This window comes from Crinia signifera, chromosome 8 (assembly GCF_055691185.1).
Source record: "Crinia signifera chromosome 8, ASM5569118v1, whole genome shotgun sequence".
In the NCBI taxonomy this organism is placed as follows: domain Eukaryota; kingdom Metazoa; phylum Chordata; class Amphibia; order Anura; family Myobatrachidae; genus Crinia; species Crinia signifera.
The window spans coordinates 21467425-21479956 of record NC_139224.1 but is presented as its reverse complement, the minus strand read 5'-3'; the positions used below and the strand labels follow the sequence as shown (position 1 = coordinate 21479956).

Below are 12532 nucleotides of genomic sequence, written 5' to 3'. Positions count from 1 at the left end.
GGGGGGGGGGGGGGGGGATTGGCCGGTGAAAAATTGGGGAATTTTCAGGTGTATTTAGGGCAAATTGGGTTCGCCCTATTCAATGCCTGGTCAAAAGCAAAAATGTACTGCGTCCCCTTGCAACGCTCGGCACACCATTCTCCCTCCACGCCTTAGTGGATAGTAGGGCATGAAATACCACCTGTCGGCATATCTCTTGCCATTGTTGACCTGATGCTTCCGTCGATCTTCCAACCATGTCAACCTATTTAATCTGTCAGCCTAAGCCGTGTCGACCTAACAACCGTTCAGACCAACCTCTCACCCCTCTCTATTTATTTTGTTATAGCTGCAGCAGCAGCGCATCCTATTGGCTGGCAAACCAGTGCGAACGCTCTGCAGCTGGAATCCCCTCATTATCCATGTGAAGATGGGTTAACTATAGAATAACTGACACATACATTTAAATCTCCTTCAGCAGCCGCCTACATATACCGAGGTCTGACAGATATCCAATAAAGAATATGCTGTAGGCCAATGTCATTACAGGAAAATAGGCAGCAGTCATGACCTCTTTATATCATCACTAGATTTATCGTTCTAATGCCGCCCATACACGTCCCGATACACGTTCTTAACTAGCACGGATCACATTGCATTGCCTGTGCACGCGTTGTGCATGCAATGCAATGTGATGAAAACAAAGTACAAAAAGAATGTGCAAGCACATACTTTTTGTACTGTGCGATGAGGAGCCGCGGGAGCGCGCACCTCAAAGCACACATCGGACAGCCCGCATCGCAGCGTGTATGGGCTGCTTAAGGGCCAAATGTACTAAGCTTGAAAAGTGATAAAACGATGAACAACCAGCCAATCAGCTCCTACCTGTCATGTCACGGGCTGGGTTTGAGAAATACACCAGTCATGTCCAAACTGTGGCCCTCCAGCTGTTGTGAAACTACACATCCCAGCATGCTTTGCCATGGATTTAGCATTCCCTAATAGCAAAACTGTGGTAAGGCATGATGGGAATTGCAACTGGTACATGTGGCATAATTAACCTATACAGGGAACACCTGCTAGAAAAATGACGGAATCCGGTTGCTAGATCATATATAATATTTGTACTCATTGCACAATGTCATCCATTAATGCTACACCAACAATAGGCGTCAGCTGTAACAAACGCAAGGCTTTCAAGAGCGTTCTCATATTTCCATAGATGCTCCGCCAGGCGGACACGCCGGTAAAGCCTTTTAACTGAAATCCACCTTTCCTTGTTGAAATGACTTCAATGCCTTTATGCTTTCTGGCGGAGTTTCCTAGTTCCGGGAGTTAGTTGTCGTGGAGATGAAAAGGACTTGGGCCAATCCGGTCATGTAGCCGGTTGGCTCAGGCTCCTGGGCTCAAACGTCATGATTTCCATGTGACTTAAACCTGTGTAAACATGAAAGAAAAATGTGACTTTCCAATCCCCTCTTAGATCTGCCGACGAAGCCGCCCGATTAGGCCCAGTCGGCACTTCTCAAAATAAATAAAGAGCTAAATGTTTTGTCTCTGGCACGAAAGTAAATTTTTAATATTTATTTATTTTGCTTTATAGTCTGCTGCCTCTGGTAACTTAATTATGTTGCTTCAAACATCTTTCTATTGCTTAAAATAAAAATGTTGTGCTGTGAAAGATGCTCCGTAAATGTCGTTGTGCCATAACGAGCAGACGTTTGGGACTTGGGGGCCGATTCAGACATGATTGCAGGTCAAATTTGTTCTCAAAATGGGCAAAACCATGCTGCACTGCAGGTGGCAGATGTAACGTGCAGAGAGAGTTACATTTGGGTGAGTTATTTTGTTTCTGTGCAGGGTAAATACTGGCTGCTTTATTCTTACGCTGCAATATAGATCTCAGTTTGAACACACCCTACCCAAATCTAACTCTCTCTCTGCACATATTACATCAGCCCCACCTGCAGTGCAGCATGGTTTTGTCCATTAATGCCGTGTTCTCACTGCGAGTGAGAAAGACACGGCTTTTACCCGGCATTAAAATGCCAGGGACTGCCGCGCTGGACCCCTGTTCTCACTGCAAGGCAAATTCCCGGGTGAAGAAGTTCTACCCGGGAATTTGCCTTTAAACGCGGGTTTTTCGGCAGTATGAACGGGTCAACCCGTGTCTGCATACCCGGATCTCAAACGCGGGTAAAAAGAAGGGTTTTACCCGTGTATGAGATCCGGATATGCGACCCGTTCACACTGCCAAAAATCCTGTGTTAAAAGGAAAATTCCCGGGTCTACATGCTAGACCCGGGAACTTGGCTGCAGTGAGAACGGGGTATAAAGTAGAAGTTTGCTTTTGCGAGTGAACCAGAATCAGGCTCCATGTGAGAAAAGCCACATAAACATTGGAGACATACAAACTCCACACAGATAAATCCCGAAATGGAATCAACCTCATTATTTCAGTACTTTGAGGCTTTATAGCTTATCCACTGCCCCACCATGCTGATAAGTTGTTTGTCCAGACCAGTAATGTTTATATCTTCTCATTCAGAGTTGTGCACAAAGCCGCCCGTTTGCGTACAGCTCTGATGGTGGGTGCAGTGTGCATGTGCTGCTGCGGCTCCTCTTGCAGTGGTGGGATAGTTTGGGGGCGTGCTTGCCCCATCAGACACAGATGTACCGGCCTTGGCTGCAGAGTTCAGGCGGCCATGAGTAAGGTGAGGCAAAAGGTGTGCACACACGGGAGCAATATTGTGTGAAATCGCTGGGAATATGGTCGCTGAGCGACCATATTGCCAGTGATTTGGAGCGCAGGTGGCGATAAATCGCCAGCTGCGCGCTCCCGTGTGCACTGCCTAATGGTCGCTGGTCGCAGGAGCATGCTCCTGCAACCAGCGGCTTTCCCCGCGATCGCTGTGCCGGGAGGTCAGCGCCGGGGAGATCAGCGTTGATCTCCCCAGCCCCGTGCGGCTGCTCCCTCCCTCCTCCGTTCAAAGTGACAGCAGCAGCGTCTGCTGCTGCTACACTCCCCCTCCGCCCCGTAGCAGTGTCTCCTTTTCATCGCTGATGAAAAGGAGACACTGAGCAATATGATTGCTGGGGATATATTGCTAGCAATATATCCCCAGCATTCATATTTCCCCGTGTGTACACAGCATTACCTCGATGGCTGCCCGGTGGTGATCCGTTGCTGCGTGTTTGGAAACACCGCTCAGATGTGTAATGTTGGCAGTGAGCTTCCTCTGATGCCTCCAGCAGTATTAGCATATTTTTTTGCATCGCTGCTGCAGAATCTACAACTCCAGGCAGCAGCAGGCGGGGGGTACAAAGCTGCCACACAGTCCCGGTCCCGCCTCACAGTGTGATCTGCCATCTATACAGTTGCATTACTAATATGCCCCCTAGATGAGCTAGGAAGCTAGACGAAGGGACAATCTCTTTTGTGTCGCAGGGGCTGCTTTTAATGTTTAGGGATGGCCATTTGAAATCATCGATGGTTTATGGGCGATGTCTAATACTTTTGCCATCGATGGGGAGAACCAGATGGTTTCCCTCCATCGATGCCACAGCAAAACTGATGTTTTGCTTTTGTTTTTTTCAAAGTGCAGAGACACCGAGCATAGCTCCGCCCCCAACACATGTAAAACCCTGCCCATGTGTTTTGATAGGCCCACAGGCCAATCACTCAAACATAATGAATGACCATCGGTATGTACAACTATCGATGGTCATCCATTGCATAGTTTTACACTATTGATGACCATTTGCACTTTTGCCATGGATGGCAAAGGCAACGATGGTCATCCCTATTGATGTTACACAGCCAACAGTGCCTGCCCCTATATGGTTCACCCACACCTGCATTGTCCGGACCACATCTCCGCCATTGCAGTGTAAAAATAAAGCAGTTTTTCCCTGCACAGAAACAAAATAACTCACCCAAATCTAACTCTCTCTGCACATTTTACATCTGCCCCCCTGCAATGCACATGGTTTTGTCCATCTAAGAAGGAATTTGCCAGAAGGAGTGAACCAGAATAAGGCCCCAAGTCCACATCACCAGCGTGTTTTCCCTTAACAAACAAATTGCCCCTTTAATTTCTGCTACAGGAAATCACAGAAAATCCATAAATTTCCCCAAAGTGGAGCTCAGTACATTTCCCCCTGACAACCTCAGACACCTGGCTGCATTACTGGGAGACAGCAGAAGGCAAATGCCTCCATGTGTCCGTTCTGTTCCCTAATGTAGATATATTAAAATCACCGCAGATTGATTTTACAAAGGAAACGTTAAGTGCATCAGAAAACTTACAAAACTGTTTAAAAAAAAAAGTCTAAGAGGAAAAGTTGATGAGTTTTTTGAATTGCTGCTTTCTGTGATCCGTTGGCTCTGAATCTGGTAAACCTGCAGCTCTGTACACCGGACCCTAACGGATCTCTTCGCCGCTGTAAGACCCCTGACCGCTAGGGCCAGTATTCCTGGCACTTGCACCTACCCCTTGCTAGGTGTTCCGACCAAGGTTTAAAGGGGGGGCGGGGTGGAACTCAGTTCCGCCATGTGTAATGGTAAGGCAAGGATGGGTGCCTGAGCGCTCCCGAGTCCCCCCCGAGCCGCCCCGAGCATCCTCGAGCCTGCCGCCGACGTCACTGCTACTAAAAGTATGGCGGCAGGCTGAAGCGGCTGAGGGAGCGGGGTTAGAAGAGCTCCGGCGTGCGATCGCCGGAGCACAGGTGATGGGAAGGTTGGGGGAATGGCTGGGGGGGGGGGGGGGGTCTCTAGAGGTGCTGTGCCAGTGGTGCACACCTGGACACCACTGGCGCGCACCTATTTCATATTTGTGGAATGCCCAGAAGTTTTCCGGGACAGCCCGCTGCTGCAGCGCAGCTGAGTCCGGAAAAATTCCGGGCGTACCACTCAAGGGGTTAACTGAATACTCATTATAATATAATCAACTCTCCCATAGATCTCACAAGCATTATTTCCATATACATGGACACGCCCCTCCTCTCCCGCAGAACAGGCACATAGAACTTTATATCTCCATGTGTACACACACACACACACACACACACACACACACACACACACATATGTGCTTTCCTTAATGAAAAATACCTTTCCAACAACCATTGCCCCATTTGTAAGCAATCACTCTGTGATTACAGAGATCCTTTCCCCACTCCCAGCCTCATTTGGTCTTATTTGCAACATTGTAACTAGTCCTGTAACCATTTATACTGTCAAATAACAATATATTTACCCATGCTTCATTACTGGGGGCTAGGGGCTACAGATTAGGAGCAGCCCTGCTGGGGGGGGGGGGGGGGGGGGGGGGGCTACACTGAAACATTTGGGGACAACTAGAAATAATTATATTATTAAAAATATTATTAAATCAATATTAATATAATATTAAAATAAAAACTATAAAAAAAATAGAAACCGTCTCCTGGCACAGGGGACGTGGGCTCATAGGAACAGCCTAGGATCAGGGACTCCGCTGACGGCTCAGGGCTGCTGACACTGTGCATCAGATAAATCACATGTGATTTATCTGACGCAAATTGGATGTATAAAACGGCACATCAAGTGTCAAATTGTATGTAGGCCTCCTGGGAAGCTGCCGGGGAAGTTCAAGGAAAATCACATGCAATTTACAGGTCAGATACAGTAGCGCACCCAGGGGGGGGTTCTGAGTACCCAGAAACCCCCCCCCCCCCCCAGAAGTCCAAGGGACCTAGTCTGAAAGCTGAGGGTCTCCTCTTTCCATGGGTATAAGAATTTTAAAAATAGGCCCTGGGGAACCGGAGATATCTGACTTCAAAGCAGTGGTCCCCATCCAAGCCTGTTAATTGGTTTCCCAGTCAGATATTTCAGGTTCTGTCTGACGAGTTTTGCTGAGGGTATATTCCAAAAGCTGGGACTCTCCCCCTTTGATGGACACTAGAAGCTTGTCTCTACTGTTCCCAGAACCAGAGAGATCAGCCTTCCAGCAGCTGGTTACTGCTCCAGCTCCACACACCTGGTATGTAGTTTTATATACTCGTTGGCAGATTGCTCTGCCTCCTGAAATCTGATCCCCTAGTCCCCAATACCATTTGGTAGGTGGGATTCTCTAGTTTTTAATTCCATTCAAATCTAAGAAATCTATTTCCGAGAACTGGAGATATCTGCAGTCAAGCAAGCTGTCCTACCACCAGAAAATTATGAATAATAAGCCCACTCCACTATACACCCCTCCTCTGCGTATTAAACATCCTCTACCACCCTGGAAGTTATGTATCAGGGCCCCTTCATTCAGCCCAATGTCCCCTTCTCCCACCCCATCACCCCCCATCTGTGCAGTAAAGGTGTAATTAGTGGAAATCACTTATCCGAGCCCTACATGCTGAGCGGTTGATATAATACCCACTACCACCTGGGGGACATCAAAGCTTCCCCCACCCCTACCGTTGGAGGATCGGTAGGTGCCCCAACACATTGCTATGCCCAGGGGTCTACACTGCTGTTGACGACCCTGTGTATATATATATATATATGTGTGTGTGTGTGTGTGTGTGTATATATATATATATATATATATATATATATATACACTAGGTGATTCATCGCGCCCTACGGGCGCTCTTCACACCGTCGTAAGGGGCTGCGCCCCCTTAATTTGTGAACGTTTGTATATGAGAAATATGGTTAGAATTGTATGAAAGATGCCCTGTATTGTAACTTAGGTGTCCGCGAATCGCGGGAGGGGGGGGTCGCGGAGGGTGCCGCGAATTGCAGGAGGGGGGGTCGCGGGGGGTGCCGCGAATTGCAGGAGGGGGGGTTGTGGGGGGGTGGATGCTGCGAATCGCGGGAGGGGAGGGATTGCAGAGAATCGCGGGAGGGGGGTCGCGGGGTGGGTTGCCGCAAATCGCGGGAGGGGGGTTACGGGGGCGGGGGTTGCAGCGAATCATGGTAGGGGGGGGGTCGCGGGGGGTGTGCCGTGAATCACGGGAGGGGGGGTCACGGGGTGGGGTGCCGAGAATCGCGGGGGGGTGTGTGTGCCGTGAATCGCGGGAGTGGGGGTTGCGGGGGGGGTGGTGGGTGGGGGTGACGTGAATCGCCACAAGAAAAAATCAACACAGAAAGGTCAACACATGTAAATGTTGACATAAGTGTGGCACTTCATTGGTGTCCATGTCGACACATGAGAATGAATATGAAAACATTAAAAAAATGAAAAAAAAACCTTCAAAAACTCATGTCAACCTTTTTCATTGTCGACCATAGCCATGTCAGTGTTTTCCATGTGCAATTTAATTCTGGAGCTGCCGCGAATCGCAGGGGGGTGCCGCGAATTGCGGGAGGGGGGGTCGCGGGGTTGGGTGCCGCGAATCGCGGGAGGGGGGGTTACGGGGCGGGGGTTGCGGCGAATCATGGGATGGGGGGTCGCGGGGGTGTGCCGTGAATCACGGGAGGGGGGGTCACGGGGTGGGGTGCCGAGAATCGCGGGGGAGGTGTGTGTGTGTGTGCCGTGAATCGCGGGAGTGGGGGTTGTGGGGGGGGGGGTGACGCAAATCGCCACAAGAAAAAAATCAACACAGAAAGGTCAACACATGTAAATGTTGACATAAGTGTGGCACTTCATTGGTGTCCATGTCGACACATGAGAATGAATATGAAAATATTCAAAAAATGAAAAAAAAAACTTCAAAAACTCATGTCAACCTTTTTCATTGTCGACCATAGCCATGTCAGTGTTTTCCATGTGCAATTTAATTCTGGAGCTGCCGCGAATCACGGGGGGTGCCGCAACTTGCGGGAGGGGGGGTCGCGGGGTTGGGTGCCGCGAATCGCGGGAGGGCGGGGTTCACAGGGGTTCCGGTGGGGGGTTGCCGCGAATTGCGGGAGGTCACGGGGAATGCCGCGAATCGCGGGAGGGGGGGTTGCGGGGGGGGTGTGACGCGAATCGCCACAAGAAAAAATCAACACAGAAAGGTCAACACATGTAAATGTTGACATAAGTGTGCCACTTCATTGGTGTCCATGTTGACACATGACAATGAATATGAAAACATTCAAAAAATGAAATAAATCTTCAAAAACTCATGTCAACCTTTTTTCATTGTCGACCATAGCCGTGCCAGTGTTTTGCATGTGCCATTTAATCCTGGGGCTGCCGCGAATCGCGGGGGGGTGCCGCGAATCGCGGGAGAGCGGGGTTCATGGGGGTTCCGGTGGGGGGTTGCCGCGAATTGCGGGAAGGGGGGGGTCGCGGGGGGGGTGCCGGGGTGCCGCGAATCGCCGGAGGGGGGGTTGCGGGGGGTGTGACGCGAATCGCCACAAGAAAAAAATCAACACAGAAAGGTCAACACATGTAAATGTTGACATAAGTGTGGCACTTCATTGGTGTCCATGTCGACACATGAGAATGAATATGAAAATATTCAAAAAAATGACAAAAAAACTTCAAAAACTCATGTCAACCTTTTTCATTGTCGACCATAGCCATGTCAGTGTTTTCCATGTGCAATTTAATTCTGGAGCTGCCGCGAATCACGGGGGGGTGCCGCGAATTGCAGGAGGGGGGGTCGCGGGGGTGGGTGCCGCGAATTGCGGGAGGGCGGGGTTCACAGGGGTTCCGGTGGGGGGTTGCCGCGAATTGCGGGAGGTGGGGGGTGACGGGGGGTGCCGCGAATCGAGGGAGGGGGGGTTGCGGGGGGGTGTGACGTGAATCGCCACAAGAAAAAATCAACACAGAAAGGTCAACACATGTAAATGTTGACATAAGTGTGCCACTTCATTGGTGTCCATGTCGACACATGACAATGAATATGAAAAAATTAAAAATAAATCTTCAAAAACTCATGTCAACCTTTTTCATTGTCGACCATAGCCATGTCAGTGTTTTGCATGTGCCATTTAATCCTGGGGCTGCTGCGAATTGCGGGGGGGGGGTGCCGCGAATCGCGGGAGGGGGGTCGCAGGGGGGGTGCCGCCAATCGTGCAAGGGGGGGTCGCGGGGGGGTTCTTTTTGCCGCGAATCGCGGGAGGGAGGTCGCGGGGGGGGGGGTGTTTTTTCCGCGAATCGGGGGGGGGGTCACGGGGGAGGGTTTGCCGCGATTCGCGGGAGGGGGGGGTCGCGGGGTGGTGGTTATGCCGCGAATTGCGGGAGGGGTCGTGGGGGGGTTCTTTTTGCAGCAAATCGTGGGAGGGGGGTCGCGGGGCAACATGGGAAGGCAGTGGGTGTCTGGCACTGTCTGTGGGCTCACTGGGCTGGTTCCTGGTTCTCTGTCACATACCTCCCAACATGACCCTCTCCAGGAGGGACACAATGCTCTGTTTCTAGACTTCCCCTTAATGTATGATTGCCATCACCTGTTTTAAACAGGTTAATTTCTCAGAAAGGTGTTCAGCACAGATGAAGGCAATCACACATTAAGAGGAAAGTCCAGGAACAGAGCGTTATAGACACAGACACCCACTTTGAGTGACAGATGTAGCCAAATATATAGGAGATATATATATATATATATATTATTTATATACATTTGGTCCATCTATAATACTCTAACTGACCCGGCATATACTGCGTCACCTGTCCATCTCCGTGCTTTGCTCCGCCCCCCTCTGGAAACCCCCTTGCCACTGAGATAAATCTTACTAGTGTATGGGGGCCTTAACTCTGGTTAAAAGTCCACAAAGGGCTACTTTTACGGATATATGCATATTGCCAATTTGGCCAAAACTGGATTACGCCATTTGACGAAAAGTCTACAAAATTTACTAAATATAGCCACATTGCATGTGATTCAAGAGTCAGGCCCAATGCTAACACCGACCCTACAGCCAGAAGGATTGTCAAGGTTTGACCAGTAAGTGTTAATACATTACTTTTCCATTCTGAGATGGGAAGGTCCAAACTTTCAAACGAGTCGTCATATTTCTCGGCAGGTGGGTCAGGCTCGGAGTCGTGGTGTTCCTCTAGGTAAGGGTGTGCCAGGCATTCTGCAGCAGACAACCTGCGTTCAGGGTCCAAATCCAACATTTTCTCCAGGAGATCAATCTCTGGTGAGGCCGTAAGACATAAAAGTCATAAACTGCCTTCCCCAGTCTGCACACAGCAAACACCACATTAATAAGCACATCCTGCAGTATATACAGAGACTTCTCACCCACTGGTGGTCAGGGAAAATACCCGCTGGGCCCCACTGCCTGTGGGATCACCCTCTCCTCTAGTGGTGGAGCAAGATCATAGATGAGATTGGGTGCTTGGTTTATTTCTATGGAAACTACACCAAGATTAGCCCTTCTGCCAATCAAAGTGGTTGGTTCTGACACACCCCTGCCCTCTCCTTTATAAAGGGGCCCTGTCCTGGGCATGTCCTCTCTAATAGTTGGCTAAGTCCCCCTGTGGAGGCAGGCCACGCCCCTGGTGGATAACAAACCTGTTAAGCTTGGGCCTGGTTTGTATACTGCGTACCTAAAACGTTCATGGTTGGGAAGAACTCTTTAAAATTCTTCTTCTGTTTCTGCGGGAGCATTTTCATGTAGTCCTGGGCCTGCGGCCAGAAATCAGAGAGTTGTTATTACATGGTGCGCAATATAACAAACATTTCATCCGGCATGAATAAGGGCCGTGATATATTACTGTAGATGTGGTCATGCTTTCATGTCAAAGGTTTCCAGTCTTAAAGGGCAATGACCCCCTGTTGGGAAACTACACATCCCAGCATGCCTTGCCATAGTTTCAGCATTCCATAATAGCAAAACTGTGGCAAGGCATGATGGGACTGGTAGTTTCCCAACAGCTGGAGGGCCGCATGTTGGACATGCCTGATCTAACTGTTATTGAACACTGAAATAATAATGTACTTTCTTTAGCTTTAGGCCCCAATGTTCTAGCAGCGAGGGAAGATTTCAGCAATGCAGCCTCAAGATTAAAAGCAACTTTTGTTTGGTTCTCTTCAAAACACAACTTGTTATCCTGGCCGATATGTTACAGATGACAGGGGCAAACGCAGGATTTTTAGAAGGGGGTTTCCAGAGGGGAGGAGCAAAGCACGGAGATGGACACTTAGGTGACCCAGTATATGCCGGGTCAGTTAAAGTATTATAGTTACATAGTTACATAGTAGGTAAGGCTGAAAAAAGACTTGCTTCCATCTAGTTCAACCTGGTATAGATATCCATTGCTGATTTGGTAGGTTCTGGTATTTTATAGATAGACCAAATGTATATAAATAATAATAATACCCCTGGGCATAGCAATAATACCCCTGGGCATAGCAATGTATTGGGGCCCCTACCGATCCTCCAGCGGTAGGGGTGGGAGAAGCTTTGATGTCCCCGCGGGTGGTAGGGGGTATTATATCAACCGTTCAGCATGTAGGGCCTGAATCAGTAATTTCCACTAATTACCCCTTTACTGCACAGATGGTGGGAGATGGGGTGGGAGAAGGGGGCATTGGGCTGAATGAACGGGCCCTGATACATAACTTCCATGGTGGTAGAGGATGTTTAATATGCAGAGGAGGGGTGTATAGTGGAGTGGGCTTATTATTCATAATTTTCTGGTGGGAGGACAGCTTGCTTGACTGCAGATATCTCCAGTTCCCGGAAATAGATTTCTTAAGATTTTAATTAAAAACTAGAGAATCCCACCTACCAAATGGTTTTGGGGGCTAGGGGATTAGAGTTCAGGAGGCAGAGCAATCCGCCAACGAGAATATAAAACTACATACCAGGTGTGCGGCTGGAGCAGTAACCAGCTGCTGGAAGGCTATCTCTGTTTTTGGGAACAAGTGTTCATCAAAGGGGGAGAGTCCCAGCTTTTGGAATATACCTTTAGAAAAACTCTAAGTTAGACAGAACCTGAAATATCTGACTGGGAAGAGCAATTAACAGGCTTGGATGGGGACCACTGCTTTGAAGTCAGATATCTCCGGTTCCCAAGGGCCGATTTTAAAAATTCTTGTATCCATGGAAAGAGGGGACCCTCAGATTTCAGTCTAGGGCCCATAGACTCCTGGAGGGGTTTCTGGGTACTCAGAAACCCCCCCTGCATGCGCTACTGGATGAGGCGATGGTCAGGATTGGCTGGCTATTTGGGCCTCATGCGCTGTAATTTGTAGCCTCAACGTTTCTTATAGAACAGGTGCTGCATTCTCCTCCATGTTGGTGGAGCCTACAAAATGGCCGCCACCACTCTATATGTGACAGGAATGCTGTGAGGAAGTTTGCAGATCACAGAGTCTGATTCACTGCTGGATGCAAATCCCATCACTGCTGTGTGTATGCAGTGGATCAGAAACTGTGGACGAGGAAGCAGTCGCTGGGTGAGGGGCGTCCCCGAAATGCAACGCCTGTGTTTTAGTTGCAAATCCATGTCACCTCCATCTAACAGGCACTGGGGCTCATTCAGACCTGTTCATTCAGGTCCCAATTTGGCCCTGTCTTTGATGGTGGTGGTCTACGAATGTGCATAGGCGCCACTGGGCATGTGCAAACCCACCCCCCTTTCCCCCGCAGAAAATGCCTTTGGTGAGATGCCTTTGGTGTTCGCAGTTTGATTGG

At 49.3% G+C, this 12532-nt stretch overlaps 1 protein-coding gene across 1 annotated transcript in view; it reads right to left on the bottom strand.

Moving 5' to 3' along the window:
- Positions 1-81: 81 nt before the first annotated feature.
- LOC146025854 (mitogen-activated protein kinase 12-like) overlaps positions 82-12532 on the bottom strand; it is a 48362-nt gene continuing 35911 nt past the window's right edge. The window contains exons 10-12 of the mRNA XM_083155964.1: positions 10440-10518; positions 9851-10024; positions 82-1416 (exon numbers count right to left, since the gene is read on the bottom strand). Coding sequence (XP_083012090.1) covers positions 1355-1416; positions 9851-10024; positions 10440-10518 — 315 coding nt within the window. The 3' untranslated portion in view covers positions 82-1354. The remainder of the gene's footprint in view (positions 1417-9850; positions 10025-10439; positions 10519-12532) is intronic.